Source organism: Tauraco erythrolophus, chromosome 3, assembly GCF_009769465.1.
Source record: "Tauraco erythrolophus isolate bTauEry1 chromosome 3, bTauEry1.pri, whole genome shotgun sequence".
Taxonomy (NCBI): Eukaryota; Metazoa; Chordata; class Aves; order Musophagiformes; family Musophagidae; genus Tauraco; species Tauraco erythrolophus.
In genome coordinates this window covers 6,446,708-6,470,310 of record NC_141467.1, presented here as the reverse complement: position 1 = coordinate 6,470,310, position 23,603 = coordinate 6,446,708, and the positions used below count along the sequence as shown (strand labels likewise).

The following is a 23,603-nucleotide window of genomic DNA, read 5'->3' as shown; positions in this document are numbered from 1 at the left end:
TGCTAATATTTGACACTAAGTCTCACCTTCTAGGTTCCAAAGCATTTAAAAATTGCAAATATATAAAACATTTAAAAATTACAAATACATAAAATAACCTGTAAATGTAGGTATATATTTACTGATAGATGTTTCATTAGCGAAAGTGAAATCTTTCAATAACAAAACAATCAACTGGCTTTTTAAAAAATTGGCAGAACATTCCTATCAATTCTCCTACTGAAAATGAAGGCTTTTTGTACAACTTTACATCATTCATTGATATCACACTACAACAGAGCTGGAACACTAGCATTTCAAAATATTGCTGCAGGAAAGCAGCTGAAGAATTAAAAATTAAAAAAGACTTTGTAAAGAGTAATGCCATTTTCAAGGCAGAGCATTTTTATTTATTTTTGTAAATGAAGGGCTTTGCTGATGTTAATATAAAAGATCGGACAACTTCCTGCAAGAGCTTAAAAATTCACCCACAATTTCAGAATTGTCCCCCACTCAGAGGAAGGCTCTGCGGCCACTTTTGGACTTTTTCTGCAACAGAAGGTACAAATCTAAATGTCACCTTCCATGAAGACAAAACGTTTCAGTGAAGAACCAGGACATTTGTCAGGATCATCTTGTTTAAGATGACTAACGCAGTGATAGCCCTGAGTCTGTATTTTGAAATTGTCAGTAGTAGGACAAGACTACCTTGTTGGGTTTAGTGAAAAAACCCACTAGTTTGGTAATTAATAATCTTCTATCAAGAATTTCACTTTGGTATCCTGCACAAACAGACCTGCCAATCTAAAATCATTTTAATTCCTAACATTTGTGGTCAGATGTAGAGGTCTGACACCCGCAGCAGAGTATCTTCAATTAGGAAGGTGATTGAATCACGTCTTTAGCAAATCTCAAATACACGGACGTGCAGTTAAATCAGGCTATTTCACGGCCAGCTCAGATTTTCTGGTTTTTATTTCTTAACTTCACTACTATCATTAACCATGGTTCATTAACATGCTTTTCTTAACCCTTCTTCTATCCTTCCTCTTCCTTTGATGCCGTCCATCGGCGCGTTTAATAGCTCGGTTCTGCGTCATCTTCCTTCCTTCGTTTCCCAAAATCTCCAGCAACGTAGCTCTCCCCGAAAGTTCCGCTTCTCTGCTAAATTTGGCTACGCTTGGACAAGTTGAAAATTTAGGGGGTGGAGGAAGGCAGGACTGGTAAGCGGCTGGATAAGCCGATGGATAAGCTCATCACCCCCGGCTCGCGAGAAACGAACTGAAGGGATAACGCGTGTATCCAGCTAACCCGACGGCATTCCCCAGGTGCACGCTGCAGCTGCGGGAAGCCACCCATCGGGCCGAGAAGCGGCAGCGAGGGGCCGGGCAGCCCAGGACACCGACAACGGGGGACCCGGGGGGTCGGGCCGGCCCCGCGCGCCCCCAGCGCCCCAGAAACCGCAGGGCCGGGCGGCAGCGCCGCGAACCGGGCGCTGCGCGGGGCCCGCCGGCGGGGAGCGCCTTGTGCTGGGGGTCCGCGGCGCTGCCCGGCCCCCGCCGCCAGCGGCCCGGCCGCGGAGCGGCGAGCGGACCCCGCGCCGGCGCCCCCCGGGACCGTCCCCGCCCGGAGCGCTCGCCCCGCCCTCCGGGCGAGACCACGCCCCGGGGGCGTGGCTTAGCGCCCCTGTGTCGCGCACCCAGCGTGCGCATGCGCGAACTACCCCACAGGCGGGGGAGAGGCGCCGTTTGTAATCCGCAGCTCCCCCCCCTCCACCTCGGCTCAGCGCACGCGTTGACTGCGCCGAGCGTCTGATTGGCTGGCCGGCCCCTTCAGGCCAATAGCAGTGGCGGTTCCTTTGACGCCGTGGTGGTGCTGTCTTCCAATGGGGTTGGCGGTTGTTGTTGGGTGGCGTTTGCCGCGCCTCTTCCTTTCCCAGGGGATCCTCCGGCGAAGATGGCAGCTGCTGCGCGGCCGGGGGCGGGCGTGGAGGAGCTGGCGCTGCTGGAGAGGCTGCTGGGCCTGCCGGAAGGGAGCAAGTACGGCGTCCAAGGGGAGCGGAAGGTGAAGGGAGCGAGGAGGGGCCGGGCGCGGGCGCCGCTAACCCCCTTCCCCAAAGGTTTCTCGCCTCGCCGCTGGCCCTCCCGCCTCCCCATCCCGGTCCCGCGCCACCATTCCCCCCGCCACCGGTGCCACGATGGCTGGGGCTTCCCACCCCACCTCCCCGGGAGGGGCGGGCCCTGCGTCGGCCTCGGCTGCGCATCCCCGCGCGGTCGGCTCTTCCCCTTGAGCACGGAGGTTCATCTCTTCTCCCTCGGCCCCTTCCCTCACCACCCGCCTTAAGTTGTGGCTGTGGGGCCTCGCCACCTACTCGCGGGTTCTGGAAGCCTCTGCCTGTGGAAGGGTTGTGCTGTGTCGTTGGAGTGATGTCAGCTTAAAACGTACTTGTTCTTACTCCTCCCTGTTTTCCTGGTGCAAGTTGTGTCTGTGCTGGTGTGCTTAAATTACGTGAAAAAAGATGCAGATATAATATCCGAAATGCATCTGTAGTGAGGAACTGTTGGTCTTCAGTATTCTGCTCTTTTAAAGTAGATGTCTCGACATTTTGAAGTTCGTACTGAAACGTTAAGGTCTGGCTTAAGAGGCATCTGAGAGAAATGTAATGTGAGGCTGAGAGCGTCACAAATGTGTGAGAGCCTTTATGTGATTCGCTCCGAAAACGTCAACGGAGAAAAGAAGCTGTATGGTTGCGTTATGTTTTTCTGTGGTTTTTTATTGACTAAAGTTACTGTTTGTGATCAGAGTCCCGAATAGCATTCTTTGGTTGCAAAATCTTCCTTAATTGTTTAACAGCCCAGCTGGTATTTTAATGCTATTGCTATAAAGCATAAGTCTGAAAAATCAAGTAACTAGATCTGTTCATAGCTTTGTTTTTTGACTGCATGTTCAGTGGGAAAAATGAATAGTAGTCAAAGTCTGGCTACGACTGCAAAATGAATATTATGCTTTCAACTTGAATCTTATGTTAATAAATCTGAGCATAGACAGGCTCCTCTGTGTGGTCAGACACTTTAAAAAAAAAACACCAAACTATTGCATTTTAATCAGTTTCTCTTCTGTTGTTTGCTGTTAAATGACTGAATGGCCTTCAGTCTCTTTTCCATTCATTTTTCACTCTTAGTGGTTCAGTCTCCTCTCCCACAGTTTAACACGTGGTAATGTCACTAACAAAGACATGGTTAAACCTAGAGGAGCTGTGTTGTCCTCAGCTGTTACCAGTGAGCTGCTGACTCTGCCAGAGTGTTTGGCACTAGAACAGTGAGTGTGAATAAGGGTTTTGTACCTCTAGCTACTGCGGTCTGCCCAGAGAGGAATTGGGTGCTGCTAACTTCACAGTCTGAAGTCAGAGTCCTGAATTTGAAAATGAGTTAAAAGTTAGTGAATAAGATTTCTGCCAGTGTTAGAATGAGCAGTGCTATTTCCTGCTAATATTGGAAGAATTTGATTAATTGGAGCTAAAGGTGTCTTGGTTTGTCTACGTGCATCTGTTAAACACATTTCTTCTGAAAAAAAATGAAAATAAACCACCTCAAAGAGTAAGAAGAGATCATGACACCTTTTTTGATGTTACTGCCGTTAGTATGGATACTTCTAAATACTGATATATTGCTTTTAAGATCCTTTCGAGGGACTATAAGAAAACAGTAGCTGTTCTTAGAGACTGCTTTTTGAATGAGTTGTTTGGTGTTACGCTTTTGTTTCCTCTTCTAGGTTCCTGTCCTTCAAACAAACAATGGTCCTGGTCTCACAGGATTAATGACCATAGCTGCCCACCTCGTTAAACAGGCTAAGAAAGACCAACTGCTTGGAAGTACTGCGGAGGAGAAGGCTGTTGTTCAGCAGTGGTTGGAATATAGAGTGACTCGAGTAGATGGAGGCTCTAGTAGAGAAGATACTAGAGTAATTCTGAAGGTAGGGAGTACTTCATTACCTTGCCACTGAATTGGGGAGTGACTAGACCTCAAAGATTACAGTGCTAATGTGACAACCAGTTAATAAAACTGAGCAAATGGTGAAGACTTGGCAGTATCTTTAAGTACTAGCTTTTATTCTGCTTGCTGCTTTTCACTTTTATTGACAAAAATACCCCAACAACCTGGCACAGGAGGGAAAACAGCCTAAACTCAGAATTTCAGTTGTTTTTCAAACAAACTTGTGATGCCTTTTATTCTCTCCCAAACTGTGAGAAGACCAAATGAGAATAAATAACTAACTTTTTTTATATTTCTTGCCCTTCTATCATAGAAAAAAACAAAAGCTAGTGTTCTGTCCTGTTTCCTACAAACACACCTGCTCTGGATGGCGTAAGCGATGATGCTCACGTGTGTGTGCTGATAAAGCAGCTGTTTGCAGAACTGCGTTTGAGTGTTAAAAGGAGAGGCGGAGATACGGTGGTTTCATGCAGAAGCTGGTGTCTGTTTCTAGTTTTAGCCTTGGCAACTCTGGCAATGTAGAAAAGACGATGTACTGAAATATGAATAGGTTGGTACATCAGGTGTTTCCAAACAAAATGAAATTTCCTTACTGAGAAACATGCCACCTGAAGGAGAATCTCTGCCTTTAAGTGTAATCTAATATAGCACTTTTAAATTTTCGTATGGATGTGTGTGTTTGGTTTTTTTTCTTAGCAGATGTTGAGTGGCCAGTGTTTATTTTGACACAGGGTTGCTCTGGAATTAATCATAGAATCATTTGGGTTAGAAAGGACCTCAAAGATCATCTCGTTCCAACCCCCTGCCATGGGCAGGGAAACCCTCCACTACACCAGGTTGCCCAAAGCCTCATCCAGCCTGACCTTGAACACTACCAGGGATGGGGCAGCCACAGCTTCTCTGGACAACCTGTTCCAGTGCCTCACGGCCTTCACTGAAAAAATTTCTTCCTTATATCCAATCTAAGTCTACCCTCTTTCAGTTTAAAGCCATTTCCCCTTGTCCTATCACTACACGCCCTTGTAAAAAGTCCCTCTCCAGCTTTCCTGTAGGCCTCCTACAGGTACTGCAAGAATTGTTCCAGCACTAATAATTTCATAGTGTATCAATTAAGAATGTTTTTTTTTAATTTGTCCTCTTGCCACCATGATTAAGCAGAAAAAAACACAGCCTACCACTAAAGTATACTATGTCAAAAGAGAGTATGGATGAAAAAAAGAAAAACTAAAATCAAGAGGCAAGTCTGAGACTAAGTTTTACAACGTGTCTGGAGTACACAATGGCAGCCTTGGGACAGTTGCAGCCTCGAGCCACAATTTATCATGAGCTGTGGTGAAAACAGTTCCATCACTTCTGCTATAAACTTTAGGCTGCCTCTATTTAACCCTTAACTGCTCTGAAAAATGTCAGTAAATAATTGATTTAGTGTTTGGTCGTTGGAACACGAAGGGGTTTCTGTTGGCCTTAGGAAAATGGGTTCTTAAATTGTTCTTACTGACATGTTGACTGAAGTCGTTACTTGGCATGAAAACAGTCATGATGTGGTCAGACCATCTCAGCCAGGCTTTTTATGTTTATTCAGAGCAAATGCCATGCTGTTCAGAACCAGCCAATGGAAGTGCTCTTGGAGTTTTGTCCAACTTCAATTTGCACTCCTGTACTGCACAAAATAAACAGGAGCAAAACCTCTGAACTGTTTGTTAGCAGACGTGTGGGAATGATTGTCGATGGCAGTGCTAACATAACATCCAAAGCATTATGTTAACTTTCTTTTCCACAGGATGAGAGTGTTTTTCTTTGCTGCTTTGATGTTTGGATAGTAGTAAATTAAGCTGCATAAGAAACAAATACAAAAATAGCTGAGTAGTTGTGCTTGATAACCAGTAGTTTCTGGGAAGGAATTGAGAACCTTTGTGAAACACTTGTGCCATCACGTATCTAGTTAGATGTTAATGAATTCCATTCAGGAGATGTGAGTGTCTCTTTGTCAATTTTACGTATTCAAAAGGTAAGGGTTCTTCCTCCCTATCCCATCTTAAGAGGCAAATTGTGGATAACTGGGAGCTTTTACTTGAATTCACAAAAAAGCTTCCACAGAAATATGGAAATCTCTAGTCTCTGGAGGATAATTATAACCGAGAATTCTTGTGTACTACTTTCAGTGTCTCATACAGAAAATGTTCCATGATTTCAACTAGTCTTGTCCCAATTTCCTGTGCTGTCTGGCTCTAATAATGAAATCCAATTAGAAGTCTGAATAAGAGCTTCAATTCTTACTTAATGTGCTTGTTTGAAAAATTACTCTTTCCACAGATACATAAACAAGTTAATCCACGCTCTGTCCATGCTGTTAATCCGTAGTTCTTGTGCACAGTTTTTTGACAGACTCCCAAATGGAAGGGCTACCTACTTTGGCAAGCTCGCCCAGCAAGCATTTGTTAAACTTAGACTTTTTCCGTGTTCACTTCTCTCCCTTTTTTTGTTAGCACCAGGATATTTTTGTACACTTACAGGTGTAAAAGATGGAATTTTGACTATTTAAGCAATGTTTGTTGGTTCTTTTTCTTCTGTCTTTTACAGGAAACTCAGTACTCTGAATATAATATTCTTCCAGACCAGGTTTAGCTCCTAGTTCGCCAGTTAGACAGAGAAGCGTCTTGCATTAGAGCTAAAAATATGGCTGTGCCTCAGCAGTGCAGTTCTGCTTTTCTTGGGTATGGCTGTGGAGTCATTTTCCTGGGTTCTGCGTGGTCAGAGGCTGTCCTGAGGTGTTTCAGAGCGCTCAGCTCTGCCTTTGCACGGTGTAATATAGAGACATTTAGGGCGGACGTGACCTTGAGAATATTGCTGACTGAAAGGATGTGCTTCTGTTGGTAAGGCGAGTGTGTACGCTCGCGGTGTCTCGTCGCAGGGAAAATATCCAAAACAAAATCAGAGCGTGATTAGACCCATGGGAAGCCATTGAGTTGTGGTAAGAAGCAACTGTTACTTATCTGAGCTGCTGTCTCAGCTTGCGGTGACTGAAAGGGATTCAGTTGCCGTGTTGGATGAATGGAATTACAGGCAACTACGTTGCACGCTTAAAAGACAGCGAGCAGTCCTGTGGGGTAGCCAGAAGTGTGCCATGGGTGGGATGTGTTGAGCTGTCACTCTGGATCTAGGCTGTAAATTAGACTTTTTTTCCATAGAACAAGCAAATGGAAATACGTTGGTTAGTCTTCAGGTAATGCAACTTCTCTTCTTTATGTTGCTTTTTCTCCCTCATACCCAAAACCAAGAAGGACACGGAGCTGCTGTAGCAGGTCCAGAGGAGGCCACGAAGATGATCCGAGGGCTGGAGCACCTCTGCTATGGAGACAGGCTGAGAGAGTTGGGGCTGTTCAGCCTGGAGAAGAGAAGGCTCCGGGGTGATCTTATTGCAGCCTTCCAGTACCTAAAGGGGGCCTACAGGAAAGCTGGAGAGGAACTTTTTACAGGACAAAAGGGCAATGGCTTTAAACTGAAAGAGGGGAGATTTGGATTAGATGTGAGGAAGAAATTTTTCATTCAGAGGTTGGTGAGGCACTGGAACAGATTGCTTAGAGAAGTTGTGGCTGCCCCATCCCTGGAAGTGTTCAAGGCCAGGTTGGATGATGCTTTGAGCAACCTGGTGTAGTGGAGGGTGTCCCTGCCCATGGCAGGGGGGTTGGAACTAGATGATCCTTGAGGTCCCTTCCAACCCAAACCGTTCTGTGATTCTATGAAAACCAGAATTTGATTTACTGCAGTTGTTCAATGTGTGTTAGTGCATAAAACTGCAGTTGTGCCAGTTATGCCTTAAATACCTGTGTGAAATTTGAGAAAGGGTTTCCTGAGGGATCACATCGGAAAGTTCATACAGTTACAAGCAACTTCCAAGACTGTTTCAGTCATTTATACTGGGATTGTGTATGCCTAGTCAGTTGGGTACCTGAAACAGGTATGATGATACACATGACTGCAACAGACCTGAACTTCCTGGATGTGATAGAAATTCCAGTACAGTTCTGTATCCATATTTTCATTGATCCCTTCAGGATAGGAGCACTATTTCAGTGTAATACCATGATCACTTAAGAAAGCTTGACTTCCAGGAATGTTAACACAGTTGGCTATTAGCCAATAATTTAATCATCTATGGGATGCATAATGCGTGAGGCAAGATAAACTAGAGGTGCCTCGTGCACAGGAGAAAAGGATTGCTCTGTGATGTTTCTGAATTAGCTTAATTCACAGAATGAAGTTGCAATATCTGTCCATGTTTTACAGAAGGAAAGTACATGTTCAAAACCGGAATTGTAAAGTAATACTAATTTATCCAAGACTAAACAATTTTTGTCGAATTCTATTTTTTCAGTTAACTGACTTAATAAAATTTCATGAACCAGACTAAGTAATTATTCGTGCTGTAATTACTTACCTTGCCTTCAAAGTTGTAAGGATTTTTTTAATTGATGAATATTTTGAGTATACATCCACAGTATATTCAAATAACAGATTTATTCTGTGTATGATACTAACCCATCCTGAACAACTGGAGAAACAATGTTTCTATACAGAAACTATTCTACCTCTTGAAGATGTATAAAACTAAGAATTAGCATGCTATAACTTTGATGCAGAAATCCACAAGTTTAAGTAGGGAAATAACTGTGTTGATTGTACCTTAAGAGATAATGAGCTTTTTACTTTACAAAATCCTGATTCCATAGCCTAGACTGAGAAGGAGGAGGGTTGGAGCAGGGGGATATAATTTCACTGGTATTACTTCTCATTATAATCCATGTTGAATTTCTGGTTAATCAAAAAGAAAAATGCTGGTCAGACAATCAGTGTCAGAATAGATAAGTTTATGATTTTTTTTCCATAGTAAACAAATTTGTAGATATTTTTTTCTTCCTGCAAGCTTTTTCTTCTTAACATTGCATTTGCCTTTATGTTGTGTGTATGAAATTCCACAGAACTGTAGTTACATGTCTAAAGTAATTTGAGACCTAACTAACATGAACAAAGCAGTAAACCAGTTTAAAGAAAAGAAGTTACATAGCCAGGAGCAGGTGACCTTAACAGAATTTTAAGTATGCAGGGGTTAATATTTTTCCCTGATTTGCTCTAATAAAAGAAATGAAAGCAGACACGGGGATGTTTAAATATTACAGAAGTACAGGAGTCCTGTCATGAAGAGGTTATCAAAGAAGTAGTAAGGTGACATAGTGGAGTCAAACTTGTCAAATTCAAACGCAAGGTCACATGTCTCACAGTCTTCAGCATTTTATTTTTGTGGTTTGGTTTTGTCTCTTTTAGGTATGCCTTGTGGGATAGCTCCATATCAGTAAAATTACGGAACCACAAAAAATGCAATATGCTGAAGGCTAAATGTAATTTTTAAGTGTTCACTAATTATTAACCTCCTTCTCCTTACCCTAGACTTTTATTTTAAAAGTTTGTCTTAAAATGGAACATGCTGTAATTGAGACGGAAAAATTATTTTAGGGATGTTTTGAAAAATACTAGTTATGTTTTAAGCAGCTTCTGTTTCTGGGTTGGAGGTAGAGGGTGGCTTAAGGAGATCTCTGAGGAAAAAGGGATGCATCTACTACCAGTTAACTGACAGAAGAATACTAAAAGGGAGAGTTTTCAAATCCAAGGGAAAGCTGGGAAACTTTTCCTGCATTTCTGTAAAGAATGTTATAAAATGAAAGCTTGCTTATGCTGAGGTCAGGGTTAAAGCAGATGTTTGTTTGCTGTTATGTTTTTCTTTAGAGGGAAGTAGGGGGCAGGAAGGTGCATAAGTTGGACGAGAAGGAGGTAAGATGTGGAGAAAAGGAAGGACAGGAAAAGAAGTAGAGCTGGTGTGTGATGCCTGTGTTCTCCGGATTGAGGTGCTTGAGCAATGATGATTCTGTCAGCCTCCTGTTTTCTGGCAGGCTGAAAAAAAAAAAAACATGAAAAAAGGTCTTAGAGTAATACAGATTTGAAATATTTATTTGTTGAACCTAAATGGAAGCCGCCTACTACTCACCCTTACGGCCTCTGATAGGGAATTGTTGAGAGATGATCTTAAGATGCTGAAGCAGTGCTCTCTTCCCGTGGACTTGGATAGCAACTGGACTGACAGCAGCTCTTAATGACTAATACGAGCAGCAACTTCAGCACTAATAAAAGCAGATGTCGAATGATACCGACTGATGGGTGTCAAGTTTCCAGCATTGAGCTTTAAACACTCGGTATTTGCCTCCCACCCCACCATCCCTCTGTGTTTCCCTGGTTCTTACACATTTGCAGTTCCAGAACCTTGCTGTCCAGCTGCATGGAGTGAGTTCTGGAGGACAGGAGAAGCTGCTGCTGGAAGAGCAATATACTCTCCTTCGGTCAATCTCCACCCATCAGACATGTCACAGTGGTGCTTCTGAGTCATATGTGCTAATAAAAGAAAAAACAACACAACTCTTGCATTTTTGAATTCTGGTAACTTGAAGCCAAGAAAAGACAGATTTGAAAGTGTTTCTGTGAAGTCAGCTTAATATGTAAAATAAGTCACTCTCATATTTACAAAAAAATTTGAGTCAATGTGAGGGAATTATGAAAAATTATGTGCCTGCCGCAAGCTGGCTAGCACTTTGTTTAGAGACCAGCACTTGAATATTAGTGAGTCCTCACTGTCAAAGAATGATGATACTTCAGTTTATTATCTTGATGATTTTTAGAATTTCTTCTTCTTTTAATGTTGTTCTCCTTTGAGTTGGGTAAATTAAAGCTGGCATTTATTTTGTTTTACATGCATGATGTCCAGAGGAGGTTTTCTATTATTTTTAACAATTGCCTTAATATTTTATCTTACAAAGTTGCTACTATAGCTGTATAATGACTTTTTCCTTTTTAGGATCTTAACGTACACCTTGAAGATAAAGTCTACCTTGCAGGAAATATTTTTACCTTAGCAGACATTTTGATGTACTATGGATTGCATCATGTCATGGTAAGTGTTATTTGCATTTTTTATCTGTGTACAACTTTCATAATTGTTTATCTAAAAGGCGGTTTATTGCTGTAGAAGTTGACCTACCAAATTGATAAATGATAATTACACAACAAAAATATAAGACCTTCAAATAAAACTTTAAAATGAAGTTCTTTTTTTTCTAATGTTTATCTCTGGATCTGTCAAAAGATCTGTAGTGTCCAGAATATGTTTATTTCCTCTGTGTAATGTAACAAGGATGGTACCTGTCCCTGTGTTTCTAGGTGTGAGGACTCTGTTCAAGTCTGAAACATGCCTGCTTACAGAACTACATGGGGAAAGAGATAAATGACACTGAAAGGCCGTGTCAGAACTGAAAGTGCTAACCTTGTTAGTGTTGGAGAAATGCTGCTGGTGCTGTGAATGATGCATGTAAATTAAATTCCTGAAGGATGAATGCATATAAAACTGAGACATAACAAAACGTCATTTGTGTTTCAAGACTAAATGGTAACACTTGATAACATACAGAATATGAAAATAACACGGGGAGCTGGTGCTTAGGAGAAGGAAAAGAAACAAAACAAAACAAACCCGCTCCAAAACCAAAAATAAAAGTTTGTACTGAGTGGAGAAGATATTGAAATTCTTCCCAGTCAGCCCAGGGTTTACTGTGAAGGTCTCATAAATCATTGCATCTCACTTCTGAACTCCCAAGTGGTAATTTAAAGATGAAGCAGTAGAAGTTATTTGTGTTTTGGTGGCTATAACGTGGTTGTAAATGAGCTGTCCTTCTCTGGAGTGGATATTACTTAACAAACCAAAGGACTTTAAACAAAAAGGTCTGCAAAATTCTTGGCAGAAGATAAAATCAGTCAATTTTATGTTAGAAAATTGAAGGGGAGGGGGTAATCAGAAAAAGATGCCTCTGACAAATGCACGTGTCTGAGAATGCGTGAATGGTTACTTCGTGTGATTAAAAGGGCTCTGGGAGAAGAGTGCAAGGATGCTGCACTTCCAGAAGGAGGAGTTAGGGGGTGGGTAGATCAAGTTATTAAATACTACCAAGAACGAGCGAGAACTTGTGTGTCTTGACTGTCCAGGAGTGAAAGTGCAGAGGGGAGGGAAGGGAAGCTTCATTTCAGAAGGCTTTTGAAAACACATTAGAGTAAGTCACTTAGAATTAATGCTGTTAAATCATATTTGCCTCGTAAAATATCTTAAGTAGTAGGATAGATGTGTTCACTAGAGTGTCAGGATGAGTTACCTTTCACAGATGATATGTAGGCACAGAAAAAAACGTGTAAGTGCTTTCTAAAAATATGACTGTATGTGCTGTAAGAGAGTACGAGTTCAAATGAGACCTTTTTTTTTTAAACTTAGGCAGGGGAAAATCAAGCGTATTTTAAATTTAGAGTTTGCTCTAGAGTAGACCACCTAATCAAGAAGAAAAGATACAAGTTATTGCTTTGGGAAATAGAACAGATGGTAAAAACAAATGACTTGGTGCTCCTGGGTGCCTGCAACTATCCAGACGCTGCTTGGGACATGTTTATAGTACAGCATCTGTTTCTGAAAGGTTGGATTTCATGGAGGACGATTTTCTGAATCGGAAAGGTATAAAGGACAAATAATGAGGTGGCTCTCCTAAATAAAAAGGACAATCTAGAAGCTGCTAGCTAGGAATTACATGTGTTTTGAAGGTTTCAGAATTGATTAATATTAGTACTTAACTATAGAGGTAAGATCTTGAACTTTAGAATCCCGTGATTTTTAATTTAATTATTGTTTTTATTTTTCCTGTAATGGGAAGAGAGTACATCAAGAACTGCTTCTCTGCCCTAAACCTGGAGGGAGGGGAAGAAGCTGCTGCATCTCTTAATGTGCAGGGAAGCAGTTTGTCATATCCACCACTGTTTCAGCTGAGGCTGGTGTAAAATACCAATAAATGTTTTCTGTAGATCTTCGAGAGGAGGTAGAAATGGGAGACACGGGGAGGGGAGACTCACAGTTCTTGCTGTCCATCAAGCTGTTAATGGCCTTTAGGATTAATCTCTGCTTTTGAGAGACTAACACAGATGTTAGTAATAGAATACTGTAAATATTAGTGACGTACCATGATCATCCTGAGTGAGACAAGTATTATTAAAACTTTAAAAGCCCTCTGATGCCAATTTCATTGGAAAAGTTTTTAAGACCACCCAGTCCTATTTCTCACATCTTCACCTGTGGTTTCCTCTTCTTTTCTTAGTGTTTCTGAAGATAGATCATACATCTTCGTATTCCTTCCTTTGTCCCACCTTCATTTTGCCCTTCCCATTATCTAGGGAGGTTCTGGAACCTGATTCCTCACTGTCCAGGCACATGGAGTTGAACTTACTGAACAGCAGCAACTCTTAATTTTGCAGTTGTATACCTTCCTTTCTTCCTCTCCCTTCTGGTTACTGTAAGCACAATAGTACTATGTTTTTAAAAAATCCTTATTGTGGGAAGGGAATTCGTATTTTAATGAGAGAGAGTCAGATTCACAGGTAGTGTTTTAGGCTTCTTGTAGACTGAGTCTATTTGGAGTCTACTAATTAGAAACATGGACTTGGAATAATAAGGCAGGAGCTAAACTGTATACATTGTTGTTCTGCATCATGATACAGGTCACAAACACCCAAAAAGTGTAACGCTTGATGCTAACTGTCTAAAGGAGCTTTGTCAGTCAATGTGATTTACATTGTCATATGTAATTCCATATCTCCATGTATCTAATACAAATCTTCTTGTCTTTAGACACTTTTATTACTTAAATATGTGGATAAATATGATGAACGATGAAGTCCTACTAGGTTAAAACACAGATTGCAGAGAAATCATGAATTTGGGAGCGTTGCTTGAGGATAGCTCAGGCAATCAGTAAGCATTAAATTCCCCCTGTGGTAATGAACTTGTTTTCATATCATTTAAAATAAAAAAAACCTTATGTTTTTGTTCTTGAGGTTTTTTTTCAAACAGCATAAGTCCAATTCTATTTAAGAGAAATACAAAGGTTGATCTGTTTTTATACTTCAAAAATCTTGTCAGAACCAAAGTAGTAGACTCAAATTTGTATGTCTGACTTAAAAATTTCTTTAATAAGATCTAGAAAATAACTTATGGGTGAAATTTATATCTGCAATTGGAAGAAGCTTCAGTCAAAATCTTGGGGTCAAACCAAGTACAAAACAAAGTTGTTCTCCTCTGGTCAGAACTACTAATACTGAACTCTAATATTAGAGACTTCAATAGTTGTTCATTTTCTGGTTAATTTTTTCCATAAGGAACATTTCCTGTAATAAACAGATTGCTGAGAATTTTTGTTAATAGTCACTGATACGCTGCTTATCTTAGTGCTGGGATAACAGGCTTTCCTTCTAAAGAATGATGCTAGAAATGTAATTCAGTTTTACTTTAAAGAAAGGTTTAATTTTAAGCATGTTACTTTAACAGCCGAACATTAATCAAAACTATGTGAAAGTACATGTATTTCATTAAATACACCATTCAACTGTGTGGGGGGTTTTTTTTCCTCTTTCCCTCATATCTAAAGGGTAAATTTAAAAAATGGGATAGCATCTTATCCTTTTCTTGGTGCTGAAGAACTTAAAATCTAGGCAGATGTTTTTAGACTTTCCATGCACATGCAGGGTGTGGGAATGGGAATTTATGCCTGCATCCCCTATGCTGCTGAAAGCAAATATAATTAAAGCATTTATTATATTTATAGCCCTTCTAGAAACTCTCCTCGTTGCCTTGTATGATGACCACCTTGCTTACCCTTTATGAGCTTTGTGGTGGAAGAATAAGACTTTTTTTTTTCCTCCATGACATTAGAAAAAAAAAAAACCTGTCAAATTGAGTGTCTGCTTCTTTGCTATTAAAATAATTGCTTTAATAGCAAATAATTATTTTAACAGCAGAACAGCAGCCTTTCTTAACTTGGGGGAATTATCTAATTTAATGAGGAAGAACAGAAAATACTCATCTAACAAAATGTTGTAAAAAATGCCATGGAAGTGATCTCTAAACAATTAACCTAAGAGTTATGTTCTGAGTAAAAAGTAGAGCATGCCACAAAGTGCTTTTTAATGTATTTCAGTGATAAAGTACATTATGTAAATAAGTGAAAATATCTTGCTTGTTGTGCCTAGAGTACAGGAAGGGGTTCTGTTATGAGAGTAGCTGTCTGATTTGCCCTTCAGATGTTTTTTCACTACGCTAACAGAATGGAAGAGGACTAGTTTTCCAGACTTTATTTCTGATTTACATCAGAGAAATGTGAAGATTGAGAATTATCAGTAGAAAATTATGGGGAGGAAATACTGTACCTGCTGCAAAATCCAAAGTTTAGTTGAGTATTTTCTTAACCAAGTGCTTACCCATAAAGACTTTGAAAAAGGATATTGTAATTATAACTTGAAGTGTGTAACACTCACAGAACTTAGAGTGACAGTGTTTTTAGGATCCGCTCATGCTTAAATACTTTTCACTTTCTGTAATTTTAGATGGCCTTAGAGCACACATTTCTCTTTTCATGCTCTGTGTTGCTTTGTTTTACAGCTTCGTATCAAGCACCAGCTTCCAACTACCATTAATTATAGCAAACTGCAGGTGATCAAAAGCATCTTCCCTTAAATGGTACTGGAGTTTTTTGTCCTGGATATGCTTCACTTGCAGAAGCTCAGGCAATTTGTGCAGTGCTCAGTGATACATTTTAATAACTTCCACTTTTTGTTTGTAATGCCTTTAAAAATTCCGGAGTTTTTCCCCTTCGCGGTGTTGTTCTCTCCCCCTTGGCTAATGCTGATTAACTTTCTTGTGTTTCTAGCTTAGCAGAAATAATATGTGGCTGTGTTTTGATTTGTCTGTGCACTTCTCTCAGACTAAACAGCTGTAGGAATAGTGCTGCCACTTCCATGCCAGCAGCAAGAAAAGCAGACTTTCTCATACTGCCTGAACTGGGGCTCATAACAGTTCAAAATTGCAGAATTTGTTGTGGGAATACGTGTGCAGGACTATGCTTGTGTTCTGGCAGGTGAGTCCTGTAGGAAGAAGACCTATTTGGGTTTAGCAGCTGCAAGATCCTTGATTTTCAGTTGTTGCTGCAGTTACTATGCTCTGCAACTCCTTGAGATTCTTCTTCCTCAGTATTTTTCCAGTGGTTTATCTTGTATATATCCTTATTTTCCTTTTACCTCTGCATGTTTAAAGCTTTCCAGTTCCAAGGCAAGTGCTAGGCTGTGTGAGAGAACAGTAAGGAGAAGCAGCAAATGAAATGGAATTGGCAGCTCTTGAAATGGAAAGGGTTGGTGTGTCACGAGGTGAGATTGAACATGAGGCTTAGTTTTGAACACCAGCTTTTCACTCCTACAACTGAGTACATGAGTATGTATAATTCTTCCTGTGGTTTAAACTTTGTGGGAACATACTTGTTTCCAGCTGACCTGTGCCCGAGATGAAATTTTGAATGAACCTGTGTTACCTATGAGATCTAGTGTTTGTAGAACATAAGGAGTATGCCATCTGTTCAGCTTTTGAGGAGGGGATCAAACTTGATTAGTTTTAGAAGTCTACACATGAAAAATACTGGGCATGTCTAGCTAGTGATTTGTCTGTTAAAACTCTCCTCTAGAGGTGTGCCCTTTGGCATTGACTGCAGGTGTTGTCAAAATGACTTAGTTAAGCTTGATGGCGAACTTATCTAACTGAAAACGAAGTGAGGTGAATCCCACGCTGATGGGTTGAAGAGTTGGTGAGATACGATAGAGAAGTTGATGATGTGAAGATCGTATTTTGTTCCTGATGCAGTTTTTATAGTCTGTTTTGAGGACTACCCCATCTGTAATTCAGTTGTAGTAGGTTAGAATCATAGAACGGTTTGGGTTGGAAGGGACCTCAAAGATCATCTAGTTCCAACCCCCCTGCCATGGGCAGGGAAACCCTCCACTACACCAGGTTGCCCAAAGCCTCATCCAACCTGGCCTTGAACACTTCCAGGGATGGGGCATCTACAACTTCTCTGGGCAACCTGTTCCAGTGCCTCACCACCCTCATTGTAAAAAAAAAAAATTCCTCCTTATATCCAATCTAAATCTATCGTCTTTCAGTTTAAAGCCATTTCTCCTTGTCCTATCACTACGTGCCCTTGTAAAAAAGTTAGCATGAGGAAATGGATTATTGTCTAACCTGATAAGCTGACTTCATTACAGAGGAATGAGGAGACCTAAAATTGCTAATCAGGGAATGTTAACAAATGTGATACAGGAGGGGAATAGTTTTTCTACAGCTGGCTTGGAAGACTCTGAAGCAATAAGACTTTGTAATGAAGCTTTGAGGACGTTGCTGACTTGAACTTAGAATTTGAAAGGTATAGTTAAGATCTGTAATTGTAGACTTCTATCTGACCCAGTCCTCTGATCAAAATAAAGGTAGGCTTTAAGCTTTTGATTAATCTTACTGACAATTCCTGTGGCAAGGAGCTGTGGCAATAGGTATATGATAGTAGGAGGCTTCTTCCTGACCTTGCAACTGTTTAGATCTGGCTTAAAACAAGCGACTGTGCTGTTGACTTGAGAACTCTGGTGAACGAGACCTCAAAGTGGAGGAATGTTTTCAGTTTGTTTTATTGTGGTGATTGGAATTGTGCCACTGCTATCTTAATGTGAGCTAGCACATCTGAACAGTGAGGTGTTAAGCTGTGCTGTTTCTTGATGACTATTGTATGGCTATTACTCAAAATGGAAAACAACTTTCAAGTTTTCTATCCAGTCTGAAATTGCCTGAAAAAAAAACCTTATTCCTGTACTTATAATATGCTTTGAAATGCAAAGTAGTCACTTTGCCTCTGAGGCAAGACCACCTGCTAGATGAATGTGGAAGACTTGTGCATGTTGTGGAACTCTTCCCTGCTCCCCCCAGTACTGTATGCTAACCCCATGAGTAGGTAGATGCATTAAATTCAAGCGAGCTAATGCCCTTTTTCCCCCTCTCTATCATACAAATGTATATTCCACCCTCCAGGCCTGCTCATCTGAGTAAATGAAAAGTAAATACCTGTCTTGGGCTGTGAATTTTAATGTGTGAAATCAAGGTAGAATACTGCTGATTGTGAGAACCTTTTGTGCGAGTTAAAATCAGCTGTAAAACTATCCACTTTGGTTTTACCTTACCACATGTTAAGACACGAATGATTGCCGTGTGTTTGTTGTTGATGCCTCGTGTTTCTTCCCCGTGCAGGTGGACCTCACCGTGCAAGAAAAGGAGAAATACCTTAACGTGTCTCGTTGGTTCAATCACATTCAGCATTATCCAGGTGTCCGACAACATCTGTCCAATGTCATCTTTATCAAGAACAGATTATACACCAACGCTCATTAAGGAAAATCTTAATGTCGTGTCGGAGGAGTGTTTGGGAGTTTAGAAGTTACCCCGTCCAAAACCACTAGCTTGCAAATACTGGTCTGTAACCTTCTGTATGTGAACCAAAACTGTCGATGCCTCAAATAATACAATTGCATTGAATTGCTGTTGCTCCTTCAAGAATTCGAACCAGTTGAAGAGCTGTATCATGTATCTGATTAAAATACAACAATGATAGAAAGATGGTAATTGAGTTTTAATTCACTGTTTTTTTTAAAAAATGAGAAGTTCTTTCATTTAAACATCCAAATGTAATTACATCATCTTTGTAGGAAAGAATTACTTCTTTTCCTTCAATCATTCACTCCTTTTGCTATTTATTTTTTACGTATGTCCTGCTTTCTTTTCATTTTGTTGTCCATAGATGTTTACACTAGTTTTGTAAAAGTCGAGAGCTATATTATGTGCCAAGGATGTGAAAAAGGGAACATGCAAATGTTACAAAGTATTTATGTGACTGAATAAATTATTTTAAAACTGTAGTCTTAATTTGGCTGTGAAACTTTTTAGTTTTTCTTTGGTAGATTTTAAAAGATTAGTTCACTTGCTACTTCATTTTGTGGTATATGGACTTTTGTTTAAATTCTAAAAGCGTTTTCTTTCAAACCGGGTTACAAAGTCAGTGTTTTCCAAGATTTTGCATATGTCTCACTTCATATGGTATTTCCACACAAGTGCAAATGCAAGTTTCAAGATCCAAACAACTAAACCCCACACACAAAAAAAATAAACAAACCGAAACCAACCAACCCTCCCAGCTTAAGATAGTAATGAGCTAATCCGTCAAGTTCACTCTCACTGTTCTAAAGTTTGTTTTAAAACCGAGGACGCTATCCTTGAATCAGATGGTTGGACAGGTCCTTTCACTGCAGGCTGTGGTCCCTCTGTTTTTATTTTTAACAAATTTGAAAGTGCTAACACAATGCCCTGAGGATACATCTGAATTGGGTAATTACCTTCTGCACAATTCAGTTAACATTTCTTTTAAAACACTGAAAGGAATACAGAAATACTTTGATATTTCAGTTGATAAACTTCTATGTTGGTTTCTACAACAGCATTCAGCAAACAACTTCTCAGTTGCATGTTCTTTTTGTCTTAACTCGTGCACTACTTCAGGAGCCTCCCACCCGGCAAGTCAGATATAAAGATATCTTGGATAGGTGTTTGAGTGTTTTAAATGTTCCAAGGCCTGAAGAAAAAAGTAGGTAGATAATGAGATGAGGTAACTAAAATATGACCTAACACATAAAAGGACAGAAGAAAATTGCACAAGTAAGTTTAGCTTGGACAGTTTTGGGTTCACCAATAGGGGTTTCTGTATATACATAATTTCTGTAGTGGGTTTACAGGCACACAGTTACTCTTAGGAATATTTTATATTGTTAAAAATGAGAATATTATAGGTTTGAAAAAGTTCTCATCACTTCTCAGGGGGCTTAATTCTCAGCTTCCACCATTTCTCTTGTTCTTTGCCGTTTAAGAGCAGGCCTTAGGTACTTAATGGTGAAGATCTCACTGACATCTGGAGATCTGTAAAAGAATCCTAGAGTGGGCTTTAGTGCAAGTGTACATTAGAAACTTCATACTCCACGTTTTTCATGTTTGACTACTGCAGGGCTTGAGGGTTTTGGTGTCAGTACTTGTGCTTTTAATTCCCAATTTATTCAAACATTTGTTAGCTAGTAGTATGTATGGGAGTGAGTTTGCTTTTTTCCCTGCTTGTGGCTGGCAGCAGGTGAGGATGCAACTTAGAAAAATACCTGCACTTCTACTAAATTCTCCTTGAATGAACCATTTTCTATTCCTGAAGGGGAGCATGAGTCGGAATCAGCAGTGCATTTGGTCAGGTTTTGGGGAAGTTTTACATTCAATTTACAGATTGTTTGGGTTTGTATATGCTACTGCAAAGGAGAACGATTTAAGTTTTGTCGAGTGTACGTGTGAGCCTTCATCCATGGAAACAGCTTACGGTACAGGTAAAGAACGCTGAAACGGAACCCAAGCTAAAAATGTCGCTGAAAACAACACTGCTGTCGTTTCAGACAAGTTTTGTAGGGATGGTGCTGCAGAGTGTCATTTTTTGTTTCAAATCCCAGACAGACACTGTTTCCGAGTGTTGGGATTTCTCGAGGTGGCTACGCGCCACTGCTGCAGTATCCCCTAGCCTCCTGTGCCAGTTTTATTTTCTCTGGTGTAGAAGTGTTACTTGCTGCTGAAATGTTTAAAAAAAAAAAATGTTCAGCTAACAGAAAGATGAAATGTTTAGAAGTGGATTAGTAAAATTTAACTCTATATTGTCTAAAAGGCATTTGGTCATTGTCGTACGCTAACTTGAGAGTTTCAGTTTACTCTCCCCTGCATGGAGAAACTTAAGGGGGTAGAGGGTTAAAAGCAAAGAAGGACGAATTGAGACTTTGCCTTCAGAGAGATGGCTGGGAAAAGCAGATGGTGTTGATTTCCTCCCCTCTCCCCCTTTCTGTCTAATGCCTTTTGATCATCAAGGACAACTAAATCTGTGAAAAAAACTGAAAAATCATGAAAACGTATAGCTTAGTCTGTCTGAGATTGTATGAGGTATGTTTTTTAAGATGATGCTTCATATTTACAGGTGAGGTGTGGTGTATGTGAGCTCTCAGCATTGCTGGTCTGTATAAGGAGTAGGTGGGCAAGCGTTCTGCTGCTTTTAGAGCTACTACTACTCGTCTTTCTGTTTCTGTAATATTTTATTACAGTTTCACTGAACATTAGTAAAGATGACTTTCCTCCCTTGCAACCCCCTTCTCCTTTCTGAACATTTCAGTTGCTGAAGGGCACAGCAAATACTGTGGTGATGTTTTACTTTTGTTGCTTCGCAGTTTGATGATGATGATGACCACAGTGATGTGTGGAATTTATTTTCACGGCGTTTCATGAACACTGACACTCTCATTTGTTAATCTATCTCATCATTGCAGTATTATTATTTTGCATAATTGTTCTATCTAATTTATTCAAAGGGCCTGACATGTTATGGTCTTTTAAGTATGTGCCTCTAGGACTTGAGGTTGTTGCCATATGGTGAGATAGTGCTTCATGACAACCTTTCAGCAACTGAAGAATGCAACAGTGAAATAAATACGATAATCATAAGTGTTCAGTGAAATCTTACATTTACCACTTTGACTTGTCTTTTTCCCCTTGATGCCAAGATGACCACTGTTGGCAGACAAGCCAGCTTGAAACAGATGCTGAAGTATTGCATCGGATACGTTAGAAACGTGCTGACGATTTTGAGTTGTCTCTGTATGTGTAACTTCATTTTCAGGTGAGCTGTCAGAGTTCACTTTGGCTTCAAAAGTCTCTAGGGACAGTTCTTGCATTGACACTTATAACTGGGCAATAGTGATTTATAGAAAAAAACACACATTTTTAATGTGGGATTAGAGAAGAGTGAGTAGGAATGAGAAAATTGAGGAGATCTGTGTTAACACTGAACAAAAAAAAAAAAAAACAAACTAGTTCCAGTTTAGACCTGGGTACTAAGAAAACCTGACTATTCACATGGAACTGAAGTGTAGGCTTTTCAGCAGCAAAACTGTAAAGATTTTTTTTATTTATGGCTTAAAAGTATAACATGGTTCTTGTTGAATTCCTTTTGTGTCATCGGTGATTTACCGACCGAGTTGGCATCCCGGTTTTCCACACAGAAACCAAGTTAGGAGATAACACTTGTGATTAGCAATTGAAACAGTCCAAGCAAGTTTTGTTACCTGTCTTCGCTGCCCACCCACAGTAAGTACGTGCCTTCAAGAGGTTTGCACCTATTGAATTGCCAGAGATTCTTCGGGTAGAACGCGTAACATCTGGACAGTGAAGCCTCCTGGCTAGCATCTTAGCTGTTCGCCTGTAAGAGGTGATATTTGCACATCTTATTAATCTATTTTTTCTTGTGATCCTTCTCTGTAGCCTACCCCATCGTCTTCAGAATATAAACTGAGGCAGCCCTTCTCCCAGGAATTTCTTACTACCGTCTGAATCTTCGGAAGAACGTAGGCTTAGAAATGGGTAACTTATTTTCGTAAAGTAAATCTTAAACTTCCCAATATGGCTCATTGATAAATTCTTCAACTTCTCTTTCTTTCTCTCTCACACACACACATGCACACTTATTTCAATTATAATTATAATTATAGCTGATGGAAGAGTAGTCTAGACTCTTCAGCGCGAGTGTGAATCTTGGGTTGTCAGCAGGGAGTTGAGACTAACTGAGGTTTAAGATGGACTTGAGTACTTTGCAGTTCAAGACAGCACGCCAGTAACATTACAGATGAGAGCTCAGATGAGGCATCTTTCTTTTCCTCTTGGTTATAAAGCTATAGATGATCAAAACCCTGCTCGTCATTACTGTGGATTTGGAAGAGACAAGGAGAAAGTACTTAAAAAGGGGTTAGCTGAGGGAGATGAAAATGAACAGATAACACCTATGAAACATTACAAAGAAATCCAGTGTAAGCTCTTTATTCAGAGGTCTCGTTCATATTCTTTCTCACCTGCTAGCATCTTACGTTTGCACTTCTGCAAGTACTTTATGGTTTGTCTGCTACACGAATGCTGAAGTTGGGAACAGAGGCATCATGATTTTTCTCCACGTAAATTTGCCTTGATATGGTCATAAATTGGTTTTATAATTGTATGTGTGTGCAGAGCCTCGTATGTAATATTTTTACCTCTTTGTTTTGGTTATTTTTTGCTAGGAAGAGGGATCTGTAGGCCAGTTTGATTTTTTTTCTCTTTTGGTGTTCAATTTTATCACCTCTCTTACTTAATCTTTGGTGTGTTTCACAGTCTTTAACTTCAAAGTGTAATTGCAGTGATGCAGCTGCTTAATGGATTAATACATTTAATATTTTCCCCCTAAGAGCAGTCTTTCTTCCTTGCGTCTATAATTGGATCGTGCCGCTGCTGTTCCTCACGGAAACGCCAGGTATTCACCATACACCTGAGCACATGCTTACTCGCTTGGTAACCTTCATTTTTTGTCCTGGATTTATTGAAACCGAATTGTATTTTGCACGTTTTTTGTGCTTGAATTGTAAAAGACGCGTGAGGGGAGATGCCATCACGCTCCTCTGCTGCGCCGAGCTTTCGGATTCAGGCTGGCTCTTTGTACCCCACCGCCGCGCGTCTCGGATGTTAGACGTCTGGTACTTCGGAGCCCAGCTCCG

The 23,603-nt window shown here is 40.4% G+C and overlaps 1 protein-coding gene across 2 annotated transcripts; it reads left to right on the top strand.

Annotated features, from left to right (window-relative positions):
* The first annotated feature begins 1,912 nt into the window (after nucleotides 1-1,912).
* Nucleotides 1,913-18,885, top strand: EEF1E1 (eukaryotic translation elongation factor 1 epsilon 1). 2 transcript variants are annotated; one of them, XM_086608440.1, is made up of 5 exons: nucleotides 1,913-2,043; nucleotides 3,751-3,951; nucleotides 10,873-10,968; nucleotides 15,538-15,615; nucleotides 18,214-18,244. In XM_086608440.1, exons 1-4 carry the CDS (start codon nucleotides 1,936-1,938, stop codon nucleotides 15,610-15,612), a joined length of 480 nt encoding a protein of 159 aa, XP_086464566.1. In that variant the 5' UTR covers nucleotides 1,913-1,935; the 3' UTR covers nucleotides 15,613-15,615; nucleotides 18,214-18,244. The 2 variants fall into 2 exon arrangements, with proteins under 2 accessions (XP_086464566.1, XP_086464565.1); XM_086608439.1 differs by lacking the exon at nucleotides 15,538-15,615 and having other exon boundaries at nucleotides 18,214-18,885.
* Nucleotides 18,886-23,603: the final 4,718 nt, after the last annotated feature.